Source organism: Ciconia boyciana, chromosome 3 (assembly GCF_034638445.1).
Source record: "Ciconia boyciana chromosome 3, ASM3463844v1, whole genome shotgun sequence".
Lineage (NCBI taxonomy): Eukaryota > Metazoa > Chordata > Aves > Ciconiiformes > Ciconiidae > Ciconia > Ciconia boyciana.
Window position 1 is genome coordinate 49,673,687 of NC_132936.1, and position 25,960 is coordinate 49,699,646.

Here is a 25,960-nt window from a genome sequence, read left to right on the forward strand (position 1 = left end):
CTTGAGGAAAAGTAAAACTTCCGACATCAAGCTATCTTATACTTCCAAAGAAGATTTAAGAATAGCGCTTAAACACAAAGGAAATTCTACATAAATTCCTTTGCTGCTGCATGCACTTAGAGGAGTGACAGGAACGCAAAGGGAATTTACCCTTCCATCATATATTCAGGCAAGACGAAAAGTTTTAAATGACAATGCAGAACAGGAGCATCATGTTTGACAATCAAGAGGCACAAAGGTTCTCGAAGAGCAGAGAAGGGCCCTAGACCACAGATACCACCAGCTAACAGTGGTCCTTCTCTATGAAAAAGAAGAGTTACATTTTTATAAAGACTTCTGACCAATCTTCTTGAATGCTACAGTAAGCGTATGAATTAACTTTCCTCAGGAAGGAGACAGGATGAACGGCATTAGTTCTGAAACACTACTTCAGGAAACAAGTAGTATTTGTTGCACTGGGTACACAGGGAGGTTTGCAACAGTATGGATTCACCTTGTTTTACACAACTGAAGAACTGCAGGCCTAATAAAGAATGGCCAATAGATTTTTGTCAGAGTTCATAAACATTATCAACTTTTTAAGTCTGTCCTAAGTTAATTAGGGAATGATTATTTTCATTTCTCAAGAATTACATTAGATGACAGGACAGATGAATTTCACAACTGTGATGCAAAGAATTACATACACCACAAAAACAATTGGCTGCACTAGTCTGCCTTTCAGGCATTCCTAGTCAGCAACCTTAAAGACAATTAAATTATATGATCATGCTTTAGAGAGATTAATGATGCCTTCCCTGTTTTTAATTTAAGATTCATATTCAAATATAAATTGAAATATTAGCTATTTTAATAAAAGTTGCTAACTGTATAAAATTCCCCATATAGTTTTGCAAATGTATTTCTGTTTTTTGCAACTATAACAGTTCCAAAGAGAGGCTCAGACTGGAATAGCAATTACTGCCATACTATGTTGTGACTCTGATATACACAAAAGATTAGCAAGACATTAATTTCCAAGACTTTTCCACTTTTAACACATACACACAAAAGTAAAAAAGGAAAGGGTTTACTGCTCAGACAACCATTATGACTAATAAACAGAATTTTAATAAAACCATACCAAGAATATGTTTGTAGAATGACCTCGTGAAGTAAATGTTCACCAACTGCCTGTGATTCAGAGCTAGCCCCAGGATCTGGCCTGCGAAACGGAAGTAGTTCAAATGATCTGGATTTACAGAAGAGTTGCTGTTGGGCTGGAAAGTTGTTCCTATAAAATAAAAAGATTATCATGTTTCATGACTTTTTTTTTTTTAAGTGACATTTATATTTATCAAATTCAGTGGTTTCAGATGCTTAGTTTAAGAGTTTCACTTTGGGATTCTGGAAGATTCTTTGGAGATTTTTGTTTACACCAAAAAAACATCAGAAAGAAATGTATTAGAATGTAATGACATCCTGTTATTACAATGATACTGCTTAGCCAGTCTCCAAGGCACCACTCTGAAATAATTATCATCAACATAAGGGTAATCATGATCTGCTAAATTTGGTCCTTCATCTTACTATATTGACATGTGCATTTTTTGCTCACTCTAAAGGGCAACGGTTCTATCGACTTGTGAACATGCTCAAAGGAAGGATCAGAATGCAGCCACTTCCTTTCATCTAGCTCCAGCCAGACATAGACAGGAGACAGTCCAATCCTGGTCTCCTTGGAAAAGACCATCTCAAATAGACATCCCTGAACTTTTCCTTTTAACTTTCAGGAACTAATCTATGCCTCTACTGTTGACTGAATTCCTTGCCACTTCCCGAGACTTTGTAAGGTAGAAAGCAAAACATTTATCACTGATTATTATGTGAAATCTTTTACTGATAAAGATTTGCTTTATATGAAGCATCCAAAAGACAAAAAGTCAATACAAGGTAGACCTGTGGAGATTAACATCTGGTTTTACCACAAAAATTAACTGATTGAGTTTGTGTATTTCTAAAAGGAAATAAAGGAATACCTCCACAGTTCCCTTGCAGATGCAGAAGGAAAACACTTTCTATACTGCTCTCAAAGTGTTATGTCCTTCTACTACCAGGCAGAAATAGCATGAACTCATTAAAACCAACAACTCTCCTGTTACAAAAAGGGAGAACAAAAATCAAGGGAACTTCAAATTAAGAAAAATATTTCACCTGTAATTATAAAAACATACAATTACCAGCCCACTTCTCTCTATATATAAGATCAATTCTGTCAGTGTTGCTTTTAAAAAGTAACAATCTTATATTCTGAAATGAATTACGTGACTTTTTTCTTGGATTATAAAAATGCTTTTCTAGAAGATGACACCCTAAGATTAGGAGAGGGGGAAAAAAAAAAAAGGCAGAGGCCTACCATCAGCTGACTGGGTAAATAAGGCGTAATCTGGGTTAACTATTTCACTGGACAAGATATCAAACCACTCACGCACCACACCCTGTCCCTGCATGTCAAAAGAATAAAACATGTTAGTACATAGAACTTTCATTGCACAAACAGTTACGCTGGGTAACCACGTATTTCTTAATAAAGTATAAAAATTATTTTAAATTAGGATTTAGTTCAAAATGATACTTGTGAAAGACAATTAATATTTCCATATATAAATACCATAAAGGAAAACCATGCAATTTTACCCACCATGCCTTCTTCTCCATGAAATCTCACAGCAATCCCCTGCTTTAGTTTTGCACAATTTGCTTTCGACACAACTTCACAGCTACTCCTAAAAATAGAATCTAAATACAAAGCACCAATTAATTTTTTTATCTCAATTCGTTATATTTCAATGTATTTCAAAGATATGCTAATTCCATTTATAACACAATACCTCTGTGAACCAAAAGAATGTCATTTTCATTGACAGGCCTGTGCACCATGTCCGAATCTGGCTGCCCAGCATGCAGATGTTCATAGAACCATTCACATCGATCTTTAAATGGCTACAAAACAAGAGGTAAACCATACCATACAGATGCATTCAACTGAGTAATTCCTCTCTCATAAGCATGACTGGAAAATGGTTATGCATACTTCTCAATTCATTTTTGAGATGTGCAGAGTTACTCAGTGCTACCTCAATATGCTATACAGTATTTTGGGAAGAGGAAAGGACTAGACATGCCCTTGAGTAATTGCTGAAGTCTGGTATGCAGAAAGACTGGACCACCAGTTACCTAGAAATAGCTATCGGAGTTCACTACACAGGAGAAAAATAGCACAAAACTTCTTCCAGGGCAGGAGGGGAAGGAATCTAGATAAGAAGTCACTGGCTTCTGTAACATCACTGATTGTCAACCACAGCTGAGCACAGAAGCACAAGTGATACAAACAAGTTGTATTGTAGTAAAGTTCATTGGCAATAAAAAAACAGCCCAAGGGAACCAGAAACCTTCCAAAGCAATTTCTAGGTGATAAGGTCCTAGCTTGTTTGACTCAGTACTTAGATTGACATTTTGCAGTTCTTCTGAGACAGATATGACACAAGTATGGCCTCTCTCATCTATCATGATTCACAGCACCTACTTTTAGTTGATCTAACAAACAGGGTATCAGTTCTCAGGGTCTCTTCATTATTCATAGGTAATGAATTTCAAAAACACACATTTCAACAAAAGAATGAGTAAACAATACACCTACACCATGTCCTAAAAATGAAACTGAATTACCAAAACCAATGTACATCTAAAAATAAAGACACATTACTGTTCACAACTAAAGAAATAAAGCTTTTGGAACACACCCTACACAATTATTTGGGTGTGTCTGGTTAGGTAGATGAATTTTACCTTTGTTTTCAGCAAATTCTGTCTTTGACCAAAATATTTTAATGTAAGGAACCTTTCTAATAGAGAACAAAGCAAAAGTATACTAGTGTGTGCTAAATGAAGGAGTTCCAAATAGCTCATTATCACCCAAAGACCATCTTCATTTGTAATAGAACAAATACACAGCTCTGTCTGAGCTACATGTAGACAGTCATAATCTTTTAAAGGTAAGTGATGAAAACGTGGCAGATGCTTAACACTACAGTGTTACGTAAAGCAGCAGACTTCCATACGGGGGTATGCTCGCTAATTTTTCCACTTAACTACACTAGTCTTCCCCAGAGTAACTCTTCATTCTTGAATTCATGTCCTGTGTTAAAACTGAGAAGTGAGTTTAGGATATGCAAGACATCATGATTTTACTCAAAAAAAAGAAACCAAAAAACCAATCCTAACAAAAGAAAATGGTAGGAAACAGAGCAAAGGATAACAAGATGACACGATGTTTCACTGAAGGAGCTGCCACTAATTAACTATGGCCAAATCAGCCAATAGTGGTGTATTTATCCCCTGGTTTGTCTCAAAATGTAAGTCAACTAAGGAAAAAACACAACATTTTAAAGCTCATTCTATTAGATGTGCACAAATAGATTTAATAATAGAAAGTAAATTCTGTTTAACTGAAAGTTGGACTTGTAAGACATTTAACATTGGTCATTTCAAATGGACTTACACATGAATTTTAAAGACTTCGCAGTACAGAAGTCTGGCTGCCATGTCTGTTTAATCTGACCTTTCAACATCCCAGATTCAGCAGCACTGGAGGCCACACTTAGTTCTTCCATCCTCCCCAAATGGATTTTTTTTTTTAAATATTAGTATTTTTAAACAAAACGCCCTCTTTATATTCATAGAAACTGTAACTAAGCATATCCTGGCATTTACCTGAGCTTTTATGATGTGCATAAATCTGGACATTAGTTCAGGACACTCAAGAAGAAAATGAAAGTGATCAAAAATTATTTTGGGATTTCTGAAAGAAAAATAGGTTAGAAGCCTGTTAGTCTGAGATCTAATAATAATGCTTCATGATACACAAAGTATACATAAAGAGACAATGCAATTAGTCATATAGAAAAGTTCCAACAGACTCTTCTATTTCATAATGTTTTCCTAACTCTTGTTTCCAAATGACTTATACTACCTCATCCTTTGAGCATGGAGGATACAAGCAGCTCTCCAGACAGAAGCAAGGTTATAAACTGGGCAGTCCCAGAAAAACTCTGGAAACAGCCAAATGTACAAAGATGGTTTAGACTCCTTTAAGAAGTTATTAAATATTACACATTTGAGGAAGAATGAAAGTTTTCATCTGCCTCAAAAGGGAAGGCTTTATTTGGAACAAAGATGAGGAAAGAATCCATTAAGGAAGTTATTCTGTTGCTCTGTGAAAAGGATTTTGTTTACGAAATCTCACAGAATCTCACAAAAGGATTGCTTACATATGCAGAAGAGTTCATTTAAGCCTGAGCTCTGAATCAATAATATACACTCCCTTGAATTTGGCAGGACCATTAAAGTGCATATGGTACATATGCCACAACAATAACCTAAAAATACAATTCAGTAAGAGGAAAAATTAGTCTAAATTATTGGGGGGGGGATGATCAGAAATTCCATACTTCTTGAAGCTTACCGGTTAACAAAACACTTAAGGACATCATCATGTTTACAGACAAATTCTATAAAACGAGGCGATGTCATCCTATTCAAAGAAAACAATAAGATGCTTTTGGTTAATGAAATTGAAAATTATTTGAATTACATAAATTGTTGCATTTTTTTAATAAAATACTATGCAAATAGAAACTGATGTTGTTTAACTAGTCAATCATGAAACAAAATACTCAGCAGCATTAAGATTTCATAATAAACTAACAGAAAAGGCAAAAATGCCAATAATCAAGAAGGTCGAGCAACCTGATCACTAACTGTTATTAACTATATGAACAAAAACCCCTCAACTAATGGAGATACGCATTCTTCTATTAAATCCTTCCAGCTTTCAATACAACAATGGAAGTACATATATGGAAGGACTGATATTATATGCACAATATACGTGATATGCACATTGTTCTATACTCTTGTTCATTGTATAAAACTCCCACCACACACCTTGTAAATTGTGGTAAGTGAGGAAAAGAGCCAGGAAGAAACAACATGACAAACTTAGCAAACTTAATGAGGGGTAAGGTGGTATTTAACGGCTTCATGAAATAACAAAACTACTTGCCAGGCAAGCGTCTCACACTAGTATGGAATTTTATTTTTTCCTCATACCTCTCTCTCTATATATATATGTAACCGGAAAACAAGGGAAGGATTAACATGGGTGCAAATTTTATTCCATTTATTTACATCTATGTTCTGTTTAAAAAGAGAAATTGTTAACTGGATCCTTTAGCTTCAGCAAAAGCTAATGAATATTTGCAAACAAGAACAAAACCTTCTCATCAAGTGCCTTGAAAGGTTGTGAAAAATAGTACTTCAAAAAGTCCAGGATAACAATTCTAGAACTGTTGCTGTTCCCCACACCAATTTAGACAAGAGCTGCTCATTTTATATAAAACTGAGCTATTTTCCTTCTCTCCCTTACTCTGGTTTGAAGAAACAAGTCTCACCATATCCCTCCCCTCATCCGCACAAAAAACAAATAAGCGAATAAAATCTTCCAGAGACCAAATATGAACATTTTAAACACACTTCTGGTCTGAGAGATGATCTGAAAGTATTAAACAACTAAAAGTCTTCCCTGAAAAGAAATGAACTCTCTATACCTGTAAATTGCCACACAAGCTGTAAGATGCAATATACAGACAAGAGAAAAAAAAACAAAAACTTAGCATACACTCGTCAGTTTTGATGGTGAAAACTTGGAACACTATTTCAGTATATTAATAAAGAATGCCTAGATTCAATATCAGCATTTGCAGAAGAAAAGCAATCATGGCAAGTAAAAGAAAATAACCTCAATATTTCAAATGTTAACCAGCTAATTTTCCATTTAAGCATGAAATGCCATCTTTATTGTATGAATATTAGGAATAATGGAAAACTATGAGCTCTGTTTACTCTCCTCCATTAAACATAAAGACACTCAAATCTAAAACTAAAGCCAATCTAAATTATTTTGTCTGAAAATGTCATTTGTTATAATTTCAAATGTTATTTGAAGATAGCAGCACTACTGAGTTACACCATTGTGCCATTTACTCCTACTAATATGAAAACTTCGGTAAAACAAAGTTAAGTCTCTGATCTTCGTACTTCTCTACGCAGTTCCAAAAAGCCTTAAAGCAACACAGAATTCAGGTGTGCTCTGCCTTACTTTCCTGCATCCCAGGGAGTTCTCCCAGTTGTCACTGAAACAGTTCTTACTCTCCTGGTTTCTATGATAACTCTCAATTAAACTTACGTAGTACCCACAGGAGTTCTCCCTAACCCGAGGCATAAATTATGCATAGGGACAGACCCATTAGGCAAGGCCCATCAGCAAGTCACCTGGACACAGGGAGACAGTCACCTCTCTGACTGAATTTTGGTATAAAGAGATAAATTGGTGGGATGAAATGTACTTAATCATTTCTATAAACATTTCTGCTTTTCATTTGGCTGCTGTAAAGAATACTTTACTGGCATTTTATCTTAGCGAGGTTTGATGGAGATTTCAAGGGTAAATGGCTAACCAGCAGTTCCTTTTTCAAGGTGGTGTAAAATTAAAAGTACTGAGGGGCTTGTGGAACATGCTGATCCCTAGATCATCTTCCAGAGTGTCCACAGAGGAGCATGCCCCAGACAAACAGTACCGGCCGACTTGAAAGCTTTTATTCCACTAGGTTTGGCAGAGAAAGAAAAACTCTTCCAGTGGCTGGGAATAACCAAGAGTTGTCATGTAGTGGGAACCTTGCTTCCAGGTTCCTCAGGGAGCTTGTAATACCATCATACTTGCCTAATCCTCCACTCAAGAGGGTCAAAGGATCCTTTCCTTGCAAGTTCACAAATATAATCCATAACGATCTTGGCCAGACTAAGACCTCAATTACAGTGGACACACTTTTTTCTTTTTAAACCAGACACTGATTATATTAAATTTACCTAAGTTGTAGTGCCTGCTCCACACAAAACTGTTTGCCAACCTGGGACAAGATTCCAAGTGAGCGTTACCTTGAGATTTAACTCTCCTTGTTATAAACTTCTGCAATATAGCCAAACAAGTTTTGCCCCAGCTGTCATTTTCATACACAAAGACAATAGACATTTTTTTCTGAGCTTATAGCTGTTGTTGCATAATCAGATTAAATTTAGGGATAATTTCATATTAAGAACCAACAGCAGAAAGAGCTAAGTTTCAAGAGATCAGAATTACATTTCCTGCTAGTATCCCACATGATTAAAAAGAGCCATTAGACATTCAATATGAAATCTGCCCCAATGCAGTTACATTCATAGGTAGCAGCACTATGGAAAATTTGAAATTTGCTGTGCTGCCTGGTGCCATTAAAGCCAAAAAAAAAAGCATTCAAATAACTGAACTAGTGAAAGCATTAAAAAGTATACCCTTGACTGTCACTAGTATCATCTGGTCAGCACCAACATTCTTCCAAGAAAGCATATATGATTTTAAAATTGTAACAGTTTCAGTGGCAAACAGGATCCCCTCCTTACCCCTGAGGCATCTGACAGGAGCAGCACATATAAAAGGCTTGAATGACAGCACTCAGCCTGTTTGCTGTCATGGAGATAACATCCTGGCAATCAGCACAAGCTTCCTGCTTCCCGGCAACATCGTATGCTTTCAACTCGCCAGTGTCAGTGGATAGCTCTTTTCTGCCCTCGGGTCCTGCAGCGGCAAAGGAAGGCGTAGGAGTAGCATCCTGGTGATCTGGTCCTTTTTGCTTCAATAAAATAGAAGTAATGTTGGCAGAGTCCCTTTTGTTTTTCATCAGCTCTGTGGCTATAAGAACGAGCCATTCATCTAGAGAATGCCAGAGCAGTTCCAGCGGCTGCAATAAACACATGCAAAAACAGACAAAAAAGGAACATGTTGACATTAGATAATATACATTAGATAATATTAATGATGCGATAATCCTCTTAAGGCAAATAAATATCATGCACATTTAAAAGCTTTAAATGATCTTTTAGAAGTCATGTTAGAGATAAGAGTCAAATACTCAAAAAATTCTGTACTTGTAGCCATAGAGCACAAAGAGAAAATTTCACATAGAAGAAAAACAATCAAGCAGCAGATGGAATAAAGATAAAATAATTTAGAAAGGGTGAAACACTGAACTATTTAACAGAGTTTGACCTCACGGTTGTTACACAGCACACTACTGCCTGACTGCTGCAGTCAAGCACAGAGACAGTAATACACACGTGGAGTTTCCAGAATAAGAACGTGTCAGTTCTTTTTTAAGGCCCTGGTCAATGAAGCTCCCTCTACCAGGTAGATGGAGCAAATCCCAGACAACACCACTGAGATTCAGACTCATGCACACCTCTAGTAAGATGTGCTTTATGCATAGCATGAGTTCATACTACCAAAATGAGCTGTATGAGATGTCTTAGAGTAAGGGTCACCAATACCTAGCTTAATGAAATATAAACCAGTATCAGTAGAATCACATATCAATTTTTAATGCTATAAAATTTTATTTTAACAAAGTCACTCTTTATTCACTACCACCTGCTTAAAACCAATATAGTTGAAACCTGGTACAATTCCATCATTACATATTTGGTGTAGGTGCAGGTCTACTACAGAGGAGAGAAAGGGCTGAGAGACCTGTGGCTTTCTCAAGAGCATTTCAAAAAAACATGAGGACTGACTGTGCTGTCCCTTCATGGTGTTTAAGGGGATGTTTCACAAGCATACAGACTAGTGAGCACAGGGATGTGTATCCTACAGGGAGGCAATTCTGACTCAAGTCTTCCATAGCATTCCAAAAGTAAGAGTGAACTTCTAAATGCACTCCTTTTTCCATATATTACTGTTGCATCGACACTTTTCACCAATTAAAGCATTCAAAGACTTAGTAGATACTGAAAATTATGTTCTTATCTTCTAAAGTTGCCTTTAAAGATTAAGAGCTATTCTGTACCACAGCACACCATACCAGAAGTTTACACTATCTGGAGCACTGTCAGTACACCTAATAGCGACACGCTCTCAATACACAATAAATTCTCATAAAAGCTGTGTATTAAACAATTCTGTTGAAACTTACCATTAAAAAATTTACCATTATGCTTCAATTTTTTCCCAATAAGAAGTTTGGGGAAAGCCAGCCTGATGTCTAAGACTGGTAGGCTTTGCTCAACATACTGTATGATACTCGCTTAATCCTTGTACTCCTAGTGACCACACATTTCTCTAGATGGTGATCTGAATACCTCCAGTGTAGGTATCATTTTCTACATAAATGTCGGCATACAGGTTCAAGTTAGCTTATTTCCAAGACCTACCTGGCAGACCTTCACCACAAAGCACAATGTAGAAAAGCTTTCTAACGGAAAATAGGATTCATTGAATATATGGAAGGATTAAAATGCACCTGTGTTCTTAACACGTAACTCACAAGAAACTAGGTAGTTATTTACTAGAATAGTAAAATGTAGTTTTCTTCTCCCAAACTTTTCAATGCTTAGCTTGCTAGGCACCATTTTTCCACTGATATCTTGTGTTTTATCTTTTATTTCCCACACACTTAGCATGCCTTTCAGAACTCTTGCAACTGATTTGTTTTTCCAAAGCTAGTTTTTCAGATTCTGATCGCAAACTCATTCAAAAGTGTAGTCAAGCATAGCGACTTCAACATTTCACTTTCTTTTTTTCTAATCTAACTTCAGGATGTAAAGCACTCCTCTAAATATTGCCCACCACCTCCATATCCATGTCAGCATTTTATGTTAGCATCCACGAGCCGACCTTTTCAAGCATAATATGGACATATTAAATCAAACCATTAGCAACAACTTTTCGAAACTACAAATCAGCACTCTTCAGTTAATTCTTACCACGAACCGCATATTAAACACAAACCTCCACTCAACCTTCAGTTTTCATATCTCATATTTCAGAAAAGTTTTTTTGGAATTATACATCTGAGTGTGATCAAGTACCAAGCTTTTACAGCTACACACCTCATCTCTCAAATGCAAGGATTTAGCTATGCAACGCCTTCCTCTCTATCCATCTAGAAAGCAAGACACTAGAAATCAAACCCATATCCAAACTTCAACATTGGAGCAAAATCTTTTTCCAGGTGACAAATAGCTAGTCTTTTAAGACACAGGGAGCAGGAGATCACTAATCCATGAAGTGACTGTGTCACAGCAGGGAAGTCAATTCAATTCTAGGAAAGAATAGTATCTGAAATGAGGGAAAGTGTTACAGGCTTCCCAATCTTGTTCAACTAGATAGGGAGATTTTGCAGCAAGTTTCCCTAATATGTGATCATACTGAACAGCAATTGGAAGAGCGATGCATGAAAAAGTAATGAATGTAAACCTGGTCAAAATTACTATTCATAAAGTTTCTCACTGGTAAGATCTCATTTGAGTTAGCAGTAGCTTGTTTCAAGATTGGGTGTTGAAATTAAATGACTATTTTGTTTCTTGCAAGATCAGTACAAGAGTGTGTCTTAATTAGCTAGTGTTCCCACTTTAAAACATTTGGATAGGCCTGAATTGACCAGGCCTACAATGAATTACAAACAGGGAACTTCAGTAAAGCAAAGATGGCCCTGTGATTTTCTTGTCCTTGTGAAGCAGTAACATTCCTCAATAGCATCAGATCAAGATATACTCACATTTTCAATCCCTTCCAAGCTAGATTACAGTGACAACTCTTCAAAATATGTTCCATCAGTATACTAATACAGAAAACCTTAACACAGCATTAAGAAAAAAGTCAGAAGAAAGTTTTTCTTCATTTCTTATACTAGACAAAATATGGTTTTCCACCAGCTTTTTAAAAGGAGTTATGAAGTACATCTTTAAAGGTCATCAGGTACAGATCTATTTGGACCTAACAGGAGTGTGTTCAGAAGGAAAGGAAACAATCTCTTATACCATGCAATAAGGCCCAATAATGTTCCTCTGCATATCCCACAAGCATACCACAAGACAGAACTCCTGCCACTGCTACCCTCAGTCCTTCCCAGATAAAAGTTTCTAGGTCCATTCTCGGAAGAAGACAGTATTGAACAACAGATTAGCTTCCTATATAGTAAAGAAAGACAATATCTACAGGTCTTCACTCGCTCAAATAAACGGCATTCAGAGAAGTGGGTGGTGACCTGTATCACTTCCTTGTGCTCTGGGAAGTACTCAAGACCTTACGGGATATGAACCAGCAGTGAGAGAGACTTGGTTTTCCCCATAAAACCCGTATCAAAATTCAAATTATCTACAGCATTTATCCCCACAACTGAATTTTAAGATCGGCAGCAAACTCCGGTTTAAAGCTACTTTCCTCTAGAATTTTCAATATGGATCTCAAATTTAAAATCTTTAAGTTCCATGTTGACTTTTTTTAATACAGATTTAACTCCCGTTTTGGAGCAGCAACCTCTGTGGTTTCCTTAATAGTCTGTACTAAACAGTTACACTGCCTATATTCAAGAAAACTCAGATAAAACAAAAACCAGAAAAGGAGTTCTTTGTCACTAACATGCAAGTCTCACATGCAAGTACTGGTACCAATGAAGACATACAACTGCCAGGTCTTCAAGTAGCCTCCGTACCATTGCAATAATCTAGAGATATAGTGGGCTTTTTCCCTTCTCCCAAAAGGCAAAAGGGATCATCACAACCACATTTTCAAGGAAAGGACAAAAGTTAAAAAGGAAAGGGAAGGTAGGAATAAGAGAGAACACGAAGACACCCAATTGACTCAGCACTATGTCTAATCTCCCATTACCCAGCTACTGTCAATTCAGGGAAGAACAGGCTAATCTAACCACAACTGAAGATTAATTTAGCATTGCCAGACCTGTGTGCCCTATTCCCAATTGAGAATAAGTTCTCATCAGCAGTTCTGTATTTTTGAGTTTGAAATTTAAATCAACCTTAAAAATACCACAGAGACAAGAGCAGCCCTAATGAAGGGCTGCCTCAGTTTTAACACTTCTAAAATAAGTAATTTAAAACATTAACAAAATAAAAATTTCAGGATTATTTTAAAATTATTATTGTTAGCTAATGCAACAGTAGTATATATTTTGCTCATTTATTTAAAAACGTAAATGTTGTTTTTACACAATTAAGAATTACTGATATTTTCTGTGACAACTGTGCCAGTTGTGTAATGTAAGTCTACTGCACAAGACTTAATTCCATACTAAATTGAGAAACAATTCTTTCAGCATACAAAGTAGATTGGGAACACAGATAAGTGATTCTGCTGAAATACAATTTCCATTGCAAATTGCAATTGAATGTTTTTGTTTGTCTTATAGCAAGTTCTGAAATGATCCAGAGTTGAAAACCATGAAACCTTTATTGTTTTTCCTTTTTCAGCTATGAATAAACACAAAAGGCAAGGAAATGAGGTCAGCTACTCTTAAAATCTTGAAGAAAAAAAGGTAGCAGAACATCTACACAGAAAGGTAACAGAATATCTCACTGCAGATAGTTCCTCTATTAAGTGCATTTAACATCTGCTTGTTATTTAATCTGTTCTATTTAAACCAATTTTCATTAAAAGTGCTAGAAAATGCTGTCTTCAATAAAATTATTCTTGTATTTGGGTAGGGTTTTGGTTTTTGAAAATGGAAATCTGGTTAAACTCACAACATGCCAATCTAGCGCAATATATTTTAGTGAGCAACTAACTCTAAAGGACAATTATTACATTGCATACTGTACAATGCATTACATTTTGCACACAGTATTTTTCATACTCAAGAACTAGGTTTATGTTCATTATATAAATCAATTTGTTATTAAAACTATTTTGCTATCAGAAAAAAACATTTGTGCTTGTTTTTTAAACAGTCTAATGCTTTCCTTCTTTCCAAGAGAAGAAATTTAAACAAAAACTGAGCTACTTAACTAAATATAGTTGGAATTAAGACTATCATCTTTCATGACCTTCTCAATATAGCTCTGTCTTAAAAGTCATTAGAAGTAACCTGATGAACACATACCAGCAAATAAATACAGTTATTTCAAAATATCGTTTTCACAACACTCTGGAAGAAATGCAAAGGTTGAGGAAAATTCTCATGTAATCATTGGCATCTAAATTTGCTGATATGAACTGTGCCATGTAAGAGTATGGAGGAAGATGGGGGGGAAAAAAAGAGACTACCCTTCAGTTCTTAAAATTTAGGTGCTCTGAATAGTATGTCAGTTATATACCCAACGCAGATTGAGTGGCATGCAGGAAACTGGGACTGCTTTACAAAAAGGCAAGCTATGATTTTCTACAGAGGGATTCCTCAACCAACACATATTAAAAAAACCCTTCAGAAATTGAACATCTAAATGGCAAGCACCTAAAGCAAGTGTTTGAAAACAGTTATAAATCAATAACCTTGCAAGTGTAGTAGTAAGCTGGTATGTTTCAAAGCATGTAATAATAAAATTCAAGAACAACTTGGGAAAAAACTTCATGGTCACAGTGAAAACAATGAACAGATTAAGAATTCAATTATTTCCATTTATCTTGTGAAGCTGGATAAAACTGAATTATCAGAACTCACAATGAATCTCCAAATATCATTTTGAAATTACATTAATACAATCTATTATATTCATATTACCACATTTTGAGATTACTACACTCTTAAATAACATAATAGAAATAAAAACAAAGTTTACCAGAATCAGCTGGGTAACTAAACCTTCAACATCTAATAAACAATATATTAAATAAGAAATAAACAGAAATCATAAGATGAGATGTGCATCAGTGGTTAAATGAATCCAGTGGAAAAAAAAATAATTAAGGAGAAGGAAAGAGGTAGGCTTAACTTAAGAAGGGATAGGGACATCAACCAAACTTACTTCCTGTTCATGAGATGTCTGATTAATGAATGCATGCTTTGTGAAATTCATCTCTTTAACGTCTATCTTCCTAACAACATCATATACTTTTCTGACCTTGAACACCTGACTTCTTGGAGTTTTATTTCCATTGTAGCCCATGTCATTTCCATTACTGGGAGAGGATGGGCCAATGCGAAAGACATGGCAAAATATCCTCACGATCCTTAAGAGACTCTTCATTTGAGCTTCATAATTACTTGACAAGCTGGGGGAAAAAATGGAATATTTAAGTTTCTTTTCCTAGATGAAACAATTTAGTATATTAAGGAGTAAGCAATCTAATGTAGGGTCTGACATACATGTTGAAAAAAACCCTAAGTTTTAAACCCTAGTGAATTTTATCTTTCATTTCCTGCACCAGCCCCAAAAGTCAAATATAAGCACTATAATTTTACTAACATGTACTCATAATTTTAACTAGAAGTTAAATAAGAACAGCAAATTCCAGATCTTGCAAAATACTTCATTTGTTTTTATGCACAGGTACACTTCTTATGAACCACTGGTAAGAAATTCAACCGCTTCTTACCACTGGTAAGAAATTCAAGAATCTCATACGTTGAGATCCTACTACAGTAAGGATCTCAACGTATGAAACAAATTGGGATATCCAGATGAAAATGTTTTTCAATCCAGAAAAGATAGCATCCAATGGTAAAAGCATGCTGACTAATGAGATATGCTGCCACAGCCCATCCTCACCTAGCTATTATCCTAAATGCCCCTTAACTACCTCAATCAGACAAGGGATCAGGATGGTAAAGATGCCACTATTTCTACTCAAGAGAAACGTCATCTAAAAGACACAAAAGCACCGCTATGTTATTTATGTATCTAATAAATATATTAAAAGTTTTATTTCTTAACTGAACTGGCCAACACTAAACTCTGTACCAATACAGTGTAGAATATGAGATATTCATGAGTTCATGCACAAGCAGAATATTCTCCACCAAATTCAACTTGGTTTTCTTTCCTTAAACCCAAAGTAGTAAGAATTATTCTGTCTTGAACACATAACAAAAACTGCAAGAAATTAAAATTTTTTCTACTGAACTCTACTCACTTATTATTTATAAGTGAGCACATATTCAATTCTGTCCTTAAAGTACTTGTAGTTTAAAAGCATGCTTTCTAACTATAAGATCAGTATACACCAGAAAACTGACATCTTAGAGGATGCTGTAAACCTCTGATGCAATTAATAATCTGTTAATTCACAAATCTGCAACATAGCTAGTTGTAACTTCAAAGTACCTTTATCATGACCTTGCTCTCCCTATGGCATGGGTAAAAGCAGAAAACCTTATTTTTTTCAGCACTACATTTTAATGACTGCCAGTGAGGTGTTAGTTTTAAAAAAACACATACTAAGAATTCTACCGAACTGATATACAAAGGATTACTTTCTTGTCACAATCTAGACTTTCACCAGAGAATCTTTCAGTAAATCGAGATAAGAAAGGAACACAAAGAGTAAACAGCGCAACAGTAGGAATGTTAAGTTTTTAACAAGGTGAAGAAAATCCCCTGACTAGCAGGCTGTAATTATATTACCAGAAGCTCTGGTCACCGCCACAAATTAGCCTTTGTAAAATCTCTGCTTATATATACCAACAGAATCTATGAATACAAGAAGCTAACTCAAGAAGCTAACTTAAGTATTGGAAAAAAAAAAACCAAAAACACATTTTGACTGAGGTTTATTATCCCTCAGCAGCAGTGTTTTCCTGGTGAAATTTCAGTTCAAATCTCCTGGTATCCAGGAAGAGGATCCACATATATAAGAAAACAAAGTGGTTTTGATAGTTTACTGAAGCTTTTACCAGCATGTTTGTAAACACTCAGCTAGGCCCAACCTGCACCAGCAAGACCAAATCATGTCACATGACAATGACTTCTTGGAAAGAGGAAATACGCAATGGAGGTAACGCTAACTGAACAGGCTCCTTGCTGGTATTCAAGGCAGAAGTCCCCAGGCAGAAGCTTGGTGGCACTCCTGGCTACCTGCTAGAAGCATTACAAAAAACAACTTTATAACTAAACAACAAACAAACCCAACAGCAGTGGGCTGCAGGTTAGGACCCAGTAAACTAACAGTGATGATACTAGCTCAGCCATGCAGGAGTATCATTATTGGAGGTTTCCACGTACAGAGTGCATTTTACATACTATTTGTTGGAAGGAGAGAGAGAGGAAAGAGGCCCAAGCTCAGAGGGTCTATTTTCACCAAGTACTACCTTCATCCTTGCTATGTTAATAATAAAGCAACTGAGAAAACTAAGTTGAAGCAGAGATTGAAGCCTCTGACAGTGAACAGAATTGGAGAGAACAGAAACACAGTTTTTGTGAAACTATCTTGTAATAGAAAAAGAAAATAATTCCATTTTCCTTGTGACATATTACAAAGTACCAAAGAGAAGTGGGCCAGTAAGAGTCCACAGGACAACCTAAGTACAGGCATTTCTGGAAAAGCCTGCTCATCCAACGCAATGCAAAGCTTGCAACTTGTCTTCAGCCTTCGCTAGTCAACCCACATGCAGCAGTACAGGAGTACATACTGGCTCAAATTCAGAGACAGTACAAGCACATAGATACTGTTTCTACACTCATGCTGAGGGAGCATTGCTCAATACAGAGGAGCAATAACAGTAAGAAATCAAATCTAAACACAGTCAGTTTAATTTACCTCTGAAGATACTGAAATAAACAAATACTGCCTCATATGATCTAATCCAGCTACCACGACTTCTGATAATGTCCCCATACAAAGCAAGTTTGAAACCCTTTCCTGCAGAATAATTTTACACTTTATTACAGTTTATTTGTGGGAGATCTATTGGCTCTAAAGAAGTCTGGACACAAGAGGAACGTGTTACAAGTTAAGCTGATTACACACTGAAGCCCAACAACAGCTAAAGTTCTTCAAAAAGTTATCTTTGCAGCAACAAAGTGTCATTAATATGTCTACGCACTTTAGCCCCAAACATTTGAGGGATTTAAGTCCTTCATGCTCATTCATCAAGGCAAACACCCATCAGAACAAGACTGTGATTAATGGTGTCATGAATTTCCTAGCATTGTCTAGGAGTTCTACCTGCTATCCACAAGCTCCATCCAAATTTAACATGATTGATGGGGAAGAAAATAAAAAAGCACCTAGAAATAAGAATATATTATTTAGTCTCCACTAACTGATGGGCTCCTCGTGCCCTGGCCCCAGTTGAAGAGAAGCATTCAAAGTCTTATTCCTGTACAACCTATGCTGACAGGCCTCTCCGGTTACAGAACACTCTTAAACCTCTTGTTTCCAAAAAGCCATCCAGAACATGTTAGTAAGGAACTTCCACTCATGCTTTCAGGTTCTTGACCTCTTTCAGTAAAGATTTTCTTAGCTTCTAGTAAAGCATAAAGGTTAAAGCAAATTCAGCTAGCTTTTGAAAACAGTAAAATGTTACTGGTGTTCCAACAGATTACAGATAAGGCATGTTGCACAAACTCCCTCCAACAGATACCACAAAAACTAGGAAAGCATACGAGGAAAATATGCTTGCCTATTTTATGTGTTTCCCCAAGTAACCACTTCTTGCACTGCTGAGACAACACACTGGTAGATGAAATTTTTGGTCTCATATTCGTAGCCATGGAAGGCAATCAGAGCCAGCAAACATGAGACAAGTGTCTGAAGTAACAAAACTCTCCTCGAACATACTAAGAAAGCATGCAAAAAAGTAAAGATGTGGAAGAGAAGAAAAAAGGAGAGGCAAATAAAAAGGAATGATTGATAGTTGGCTAAAAAGCTTCCCTTCCTAGAGCTGACATAGCCAAACTAACCAAACAAAAAATACACTTCTCTGCAACTCCAGCTTCTAGGCACCAGCAGCTATACAAGGACACCAACTTTCTCTCCTGAAGTCCTCGTGAAGACAGTGATCTGAACAGGCACTGTTGTACAGAATCAGATTTGAGATCCATCTACTCCAGCATGTGCCCAGCATCAGATAGTTTAGATTATTAAAACTACTAAGTGGCACCAACTACCAGGTAGCTTATCAACCTACTTAGGATCGTCTCACACTTACCTAAGCAGTTTGTGACCATTTGTTGTAGCAACTTCAGCAAGACTTGTTAGGATTTTAAGATACTGGCTTTCGCTCTGCTGAGACAAGTGTTCCAGAACTTGCCGCAACTGATACATTAAAACAAAAGAAATTTCATAGTGTCATGAAGCATGATCAACATTTAATTTAGAACATTATCACCCAAGTGTTAATATCTAGCAATATTAATGCACGCCTATATTGTCCAACATCTAATCTAACCTCCGTTAACATTTCATTATAATTTACAAAGATTACTGAAAAGGTATAGATTCTACTGTGAATGTATGTACTACAGGATATATAATATTATAGAATGCTATGAACGCTGAATGCTTAAGCATGTACTATTAAATTTATTTTCATCTGAAAAATTAGTGGGATACACTTTCAACTTCTGAAAGCTAAGAGCATATTTTGAGTTTCATAATTCATAATTTACCTGTCTCCCCAGTTCACTCGGTTAGCTTATGACATAGTGTAAATGAACCTTGGATCCTAGAGTTTGCTCTCACTACCTTCATTTTTGCTCAAGATACTGAATGTCCTTCCTTGGATAAGAAGCCATACTCTGCTAAACAATAATTGTTATGATCACCCTCTTCTCAAAATTGTCCTTCTCCTTGCTAATACCATCACTTGGCTCACAAAGACTAGATACTGCTAATGCCCAGACACTGCCCTGTCTTCAACTCCTTTGTTCTACACTTTTCTCTAGCCTACACATTTTTTTGCAGATAAACTAACTCTTCAGTGGCACTGCTCTTCATGAATTCCTATTCTATCCTCATTTACTCCCTTCTCTCTCACCTTCAGAAAGTTCAGTAATCCTTCTCATCTCCTGTAGAAGGGTGGAATGAAATAGAATCTCATAAAGGTCATCTAGTCCAACACTCTGCCCCAAGGCAGGAGCACTTGTATCTGTAATCCAAACTGGCTTGCCCAATTTGCCTGCCTGGTTTTCAGGTGTCTTCTACTCTGGAAGCTCTGCAGCTTCACTAACTGATCTCTTCTAATACTTCACTGTCCTTGACCAAGTTTTTCTCAAGGTTCAGTTGAATCTCTAACTACAAATGGCTAAGGCAATTACCTTTCTCTCCGCAGTCTGACGATAATTTTTCCAGTTTGTCAAGAACATTTAAAATGCGAGTCCTGACTTCTAACATACATCCAGTCTCTTCAGGTCATCACTTTCAGATAATATGAACTGGCCATTATCCAACACTTTGGGCAGAACAGCTCAGACTTGGCCACAGAAAACCACACTTAAAATATGCTTCCATTTTGGCAATGAAGCATAACTACACCATATATTATCTAATATATTTCACATACCCTCTCATTCAGATCTTGGTTTTGCACACACCTCCACCATTACTCAGACGAAACATTCATTTTTCTTGCTTACTGTCTTCACTTCTACAATATACAGTAATCTGCTTTGCCATTTACCTTTCTGTAGAAAGTATTTTTTGTTCCATGGTTTCAGTTCTTTAACTTTAATTTGAAATCATCTACAACATCTCCCCGTGTTTCTAACATACACTTTGAGAATTCTCACCTCTCTGTCATTTTACTTTGTAAAACTCAACCCTGTCTCAGAAATTAAACACTGTTTCTATATAGACTTATAAATCCTCAGTTTTGTAGTGGAACTAATGGGATATCAGAGAACAATAAAAACTTCAAAAATCTAGCAAACCAAGTTCAGTGAAGTGGCAGCCAATACCTTACTAAATCTATTCTTTCTCTTTTTTTTTTTTTTTTAAATTTACAGTCTGTAAAATTGTTTGCAGTTATTTTCAAGCAAACAATATATTAAAAACCCACAGCTAGCTAGATTTGGAAGGGGAAAAGAGCACCCCATGATTCATTTCCCCCTACACAATCAAGAAATAAAAATTCCTTTCCTTGCTTTTTCTTTGCTTTAGATTGCACTACTCCACAATAATAAAAGAAACAAGGTATAGAAGAACCACTGAAAAAGGAAAAGAATAGTTTCATCTACAGCAATAATAACCAAATGAAACTGCGGCTGCAATCTTTTACACTCTAATTGTACAAGGCAACTTCATACAGATGAGTTCTCATACTCCGAATGTTCAAATTCATTGTAGATGATTCAAGCCTTGAGACACATCCTAGAATGGATATCTGCAGATAAGCACTAAATGAAGGAAAATAGGCCCCATTACACAAAGTAATTGTATATATAGAATGCTCTACCGGAACCTTTGTATTGAATCTTGCAATGAGTCTGCTCTTTCAATTCTTACACTGTCTAGATCACTTTGCCAAATATGCAAAATTAGAACACTAAATGAAAATAGATCCTACATTAAATCCCAAATTCTTGTGTTTAAAACTATGTGAAGGCTGTACATTTTCCATGGGGGAAAGAAAAGTACATAGTGGTCAACTACTGCAGCACTGACAGTCAACTGCTGGTAGCGTCTTGTAATCAGGACACTCATATCAAGCAATCGGATCTCCACAACACAGACAGATCGGTAACTATAAAACACATAATACTGTATTACCATGTTTTCCCGTAGATCTTCATTCTGCGTCATTTGAATTATTGTCTGGAAAAGTCGAGGATGGTATTGTATTAAGACTTCACAAGTCTCTCCATAACCACCCTAAAAAGCAATAGTTCAAAAACCACTTTAATTAAAAGAAACATTACAATCGGGGTTTATACTATTACAAGCATTAAAACCTACTGAGGATTACAATTTATTTTTTTTAAATGCTGAATGGAGAAATCCAATCCTAAAATAAACTGAAATTCAATAATGTATCAAAGTTAGATATCACAAAACATTCGGAAGAAGATGGAATCAGATTCTTTCAGTATATTGGCTCACATATATCCGCTCCCTTTCTTCTGTTTTTTGAAAGACTTTCTTACTTAGAAAGCCAAAGTTACATTTGAACAACACTTGACCTAACAATTTACCAGAGATTAAAAACAGTGCAATATTTAGCTTCTCTTCCCATTGCTGATGGATGACACGTCTGCCTAATCACACCCAGAATCTAATCCTTCAAAACAACTATTTTCCTAAAGGTTTTTAAGGCACAAATCTGCCTTGTTAAAGGAAGAAATAGGAAAAACCCATGAAAGGGTTATTTAACTTTAAAATCAATACACAAGTATGATCCACTTGATCAACAGCTCAGACTAACTTCACAGCCTTTTGAGAAAAATGTTTTTTGGAAAGAACAGAACTTGAATTTGCGGTTTATTTGTATCAACTCTTATTTAACACAGTTGCATTTTTAAGCAGGCACCTAACACCTGAATACACATCAAATTCTACACTGGAAAGATGACCACGTAATGTATTAAATGCTGCAACTCCAGAGGCTCCTTCTCTTTGCATGACAGTTTATAACTCGCTTCAGTGATAACAGATTCATTTAATTGTTGCTGGTGCCAAGAAATTAAGTATTAAAATTAAAACCACCCAGAATCCGCAAGAATTAAATAAAGTCAGCTCTTCAAAATCAAGGTAATACCATGTCAGCAAGAAGTATATGAATCTATAATTTCAGTCTTATAAAAACGTGTACCTACTCTGAAAAGCAAACCTGTAAGCAAAGAATAAAGCCCTTGATGTAAAAGAAAATAAAAGATTTTGGTTTATCCTTTTTTACTTAGTATCATGAACTTGTAAACTAGATGATCTTGAACGCAGTAAGATCTTCACTACAAAACAGCAAACACTAGGTGTCACTACTCACACCTAAAAAAAGTTGTCAGAATTTTATGTATAAAGTGGTGCCCTAGGGATTGTAAAACTGGAGACTGAAGCAGACATTTGAAACACTAATCATAAAAACTAAGAATAGTACCATTAAGTACACACTGGTATACTGTCTTACAGGTCTGTGGCTGCAGAAATCCTCAAAATTGACTAGACTTCATGTGGTTTTATGGTAATGGTAAGTAATTTTGCCATAATAAAGAGAAAAATAAAAAATCTAACTCTGAGCTTCACAGTTGAGCCAGTAGCAAGACAGTATAGTGATCTGGCACTTCTGAGTGACCGGAGCTGAGAACTTATTAGGATTTCTTATATGCAAAAAGAAATGCTGTAAGTAACCTAACTTGATCAAGACCTTCCACAGATAGTCTATGAAATAAATCTTTTGTGGTTAAACATTCCAAAAATATCACACAGGTACTGGAGACAGCAGTCTCTACCACATACACACAGCTACTTCAACTGCAGGTCTTAGGCACATGAGGAATCCTCAGAAATTAAATAACTTGAGATTAAAATAAGCTGCTAGTACAGCAAAAGATTTGAACATTTCAACTTTATCCTGCCAAACTAATGACATGCACCAAGGTAATGTGACGTCTGCTAAGTGCAGTGATTTTTTTTTTTAGCCTCCAGTTCAGTTTTCTAGTCTGATGATTACTAGCAAAGATTCAAAAGCTTCCATTCATTCATGTTATTTACAGACTGACCTTAAATTGATCCTACAGAAAAATGTGTATGTGTTCACAAATCAAGAAAAGACACCCTAGCAAGCAGTACAAACAATATTTGGTATCAAACAAGAAAGACTGCATTTTGCACAGTAGTTGAAAATGCTTAAGACTTTTGTTCCTCATCCAGATATAGTATTTGGAATACCTTTGAAAAGTAACAGAGTTAGCACCATGTCAGTTTTGTTTGTTTTTATTAGTAATATCTCTTCAAGAGAAAAGAAATTCTATTAGTTGAGATTAAAAAAAAAAAAAAAATCACTCCTTTCTGCATGCCTTTACCTCTCGTTAACAGTTAAGCACCTAAACAGTCTGTTACCATTATACCAAGGTTTCCCAAACTTTCTAGTCAAATGGAGCTCTGCAAACTCTTTGTTTCTCATGAGCACCAGTCCTGCAAAGTCTTTAAAGATGTTAAAGACTTTTGCAAAGGGTACAAATCGGGAACCTGCTTGTAGGATCAATTTAATTGCAAAAAAATTATTTTTGCACTTCTGTTTTGCCAAAGGACTACCATCTTTCATAGGCCTTAAAAATAAAAAAGATAACATTGATCAGGTAACACCATAGTAAGTGATAGAATTTCACAGAAAAAGAGTGCTGCTAACTCAATACCTGTACACAGAGATCCAGTGGAGTAATACCATTTTTGTCTGGTAAATATTTGGCTCCTCTCATCAAAAGAATTTGTGCAGTGTCTCTCTGACCATGACTATTCAAAAGAAGAGAAGAAAGAGAGTTAATACAGCACTTATGCTCTACTACGAGTGATAAATCTGACTTTACTGAATCTAATAAACAAAAGCAACATAAGCTAGGAGAAAACAAATAATTATGGTATGAAACTAAGTAGAAACACAGGATGGAAGATAATGCCACTTATATTCTTCTACTACCTTTCAAGGCCACTACAGAAGCACAGCGCAAAATTAGGTATGGCCCATTTATCAAGCCAGAGTCACTCTCATCATTCAGAAATGATTCATCCTAGCCTAGCCTCATAAATATGTATGAGCTGCATTTCCTGCGAAAAAAGAGCTCTTTCTCAGTTCACACCCTAATTTACTTCACAGAGAAAGTTTTTTTTCACTGGGTTCTTTGCTCACTCCTACCAGATTTGGGGAAAAAAATAATCTAATTGTGCTTTAACCATCAGTAAAACATTAGTAAGATTTTTTTTATTGATAAAACATCTTTTTTTAAACAAGAGTTCAATACATCACTCTTGGCTCTAATTTCTTTTAACCAATACATGTGAATGTTTTGCCTAGCCTTTACATGTGAAGAGTGATGAGTTTTACTTTTCCATTCAGAGTCTATTTCACAGGCTCACTGATCTATTTACGGGTTGTACAGGACACTTGTTTCCTTGAGTCAAGAATTTCACAAACAACTATTCCAACAGGACATCATTTTCTAGAAAAACATAAGACCAATCATTATTTCTATCCGTCAACACCTAGAGCATATACTTTCCAAAACCCTTTCTTCTGAAGAAAGTGAGAAATTGGGTACCAGCAATTAGATGTTGACTTCATTAAAACCACACTGAAAGACTAGTTGACTATTGCTTTCACTGATATTTAGTGCATATACTGACAAATGTAATACAGAAGTATCTAAAGGGTGAAATGAAAGATTGATACAAAAGACACAGTAATTAAGGTTACAGATACAAGTTTTTCAATGAAGTTTTAGATCGCAAGCTAGTTTGCAGTGCGCCCTTTACACAAAGGTATATGAGTATTTGCTGTCCTGGAACACATCAAGGCTGCCTGCACTAACAGTTCAGGAGGGGCACAGGAAAAGTGACAATTAACAGCTGAGAGGCAAGAGGTAGCTTCACTGGTCTCTCAATAGTTCCCAGCTGAGTACTCCTCATTCATGTCCTTCCAGCCCAGGAAACCAACAGGTTCATCTAATATACTGGACTTTGTCCAATGCAAACAGTCAGCTACCAGATCTCAGAAAGGAGCTAAGACTAATGGCCTCCTTGAAGCACCTCTTCATTGTGATTCTCTAGACTAAGTGCACAATGTAACACCTTGAAAAAACAAGGGTTTCAGGGTCAGACTTTGAGCACCAATACCCTTTCTCCAGCCATCACCAGCCACTGCTACCACATCCTGCTCTCCCTGTCATCAGGGACCTATAACCTTTCCTCCCGGGTGGCAGCACCACCAACTGGAACTTCTGACAAGATGCTGATTTCCGCTATGCACCCTGTTCATTCTAGCCTGCCAGCTGCTCCAGTTGTTAATTTCTAAAGGAAGATCACCGCCGTACTTGCAACACATTCCCTTCTCATGGAAAACCTCCAAGCCGAGGCAAGTTGCTTACTTCTTTTAAAGTGGATGCCAATACCAGTCCCTAAATCAAGCACCAAGGCAGTCAACTAGCTAGCAGCTATTTATTCTCCATTTCCTTC

The 25,960-nt window shown here is 36.2% G+C and overlaps 1 protein-coding gene across 5 annotated transcripts in view; it reads right to left on the reverse strand.

Moving 5' to 3' along the window:
* Positions 1-25,960, reverse strand: part of HACE1 (HECT domain and ankyrin repeat containing E3 ubiquitin protein ligase 1) — a 54,040-nt gene that overhangs the window by 16,364 nt on the left and 11,716 nt on the right. For 3 of the 5 annotated variants that reach the window (XM_072855577.1, XM_072855580.1, XM_072855581.1), the window contains 11 exons: positions 24,148-24,244; positions 21,569-21,670; positions 19,011-19,117; positions 14,887-15,133; positions 8,536-8,873; positions 5,504-5,572; positions 4,753-4,840; positions 2,871-2,982; positions 2,681-2,778; positions 2,396-2,483; positions 1,124-1,273 (listed from right to left, as the gene is read on the reverse strand). In XM_072855577.1, the coding sequence (XP_072711678.1) occupies positions 1,124-1,273; positions 2,396-2,483; positions 2,681-2,778; positions 2,871-2,982; positions 4,753-4,840; positions 5,504-5,572; positions 8,536-8,873; positions 14,887-15,133; positions 19,011-19,117; positions 21,569-21,670; positions 24,148-24,244 (1,496 nt within the window). The remainder of the gene's footprint in view (positions 1-1,123; positions 1,274-2,395; positions 2,484-2,680; positions 2,779-2,870; positions 2,983-4,752; positions 4,841-5,503; positions 5,573-8,535; positions 8,874-14,886; positions 15,134-19,010; positions 19,118-21,568; positions 21,671-24,147; positions 24,245-25,960) is intronic. The other 2 variants (XM_072855579.1, XM_072855582.1) reach the window with 2 other exon arrangements.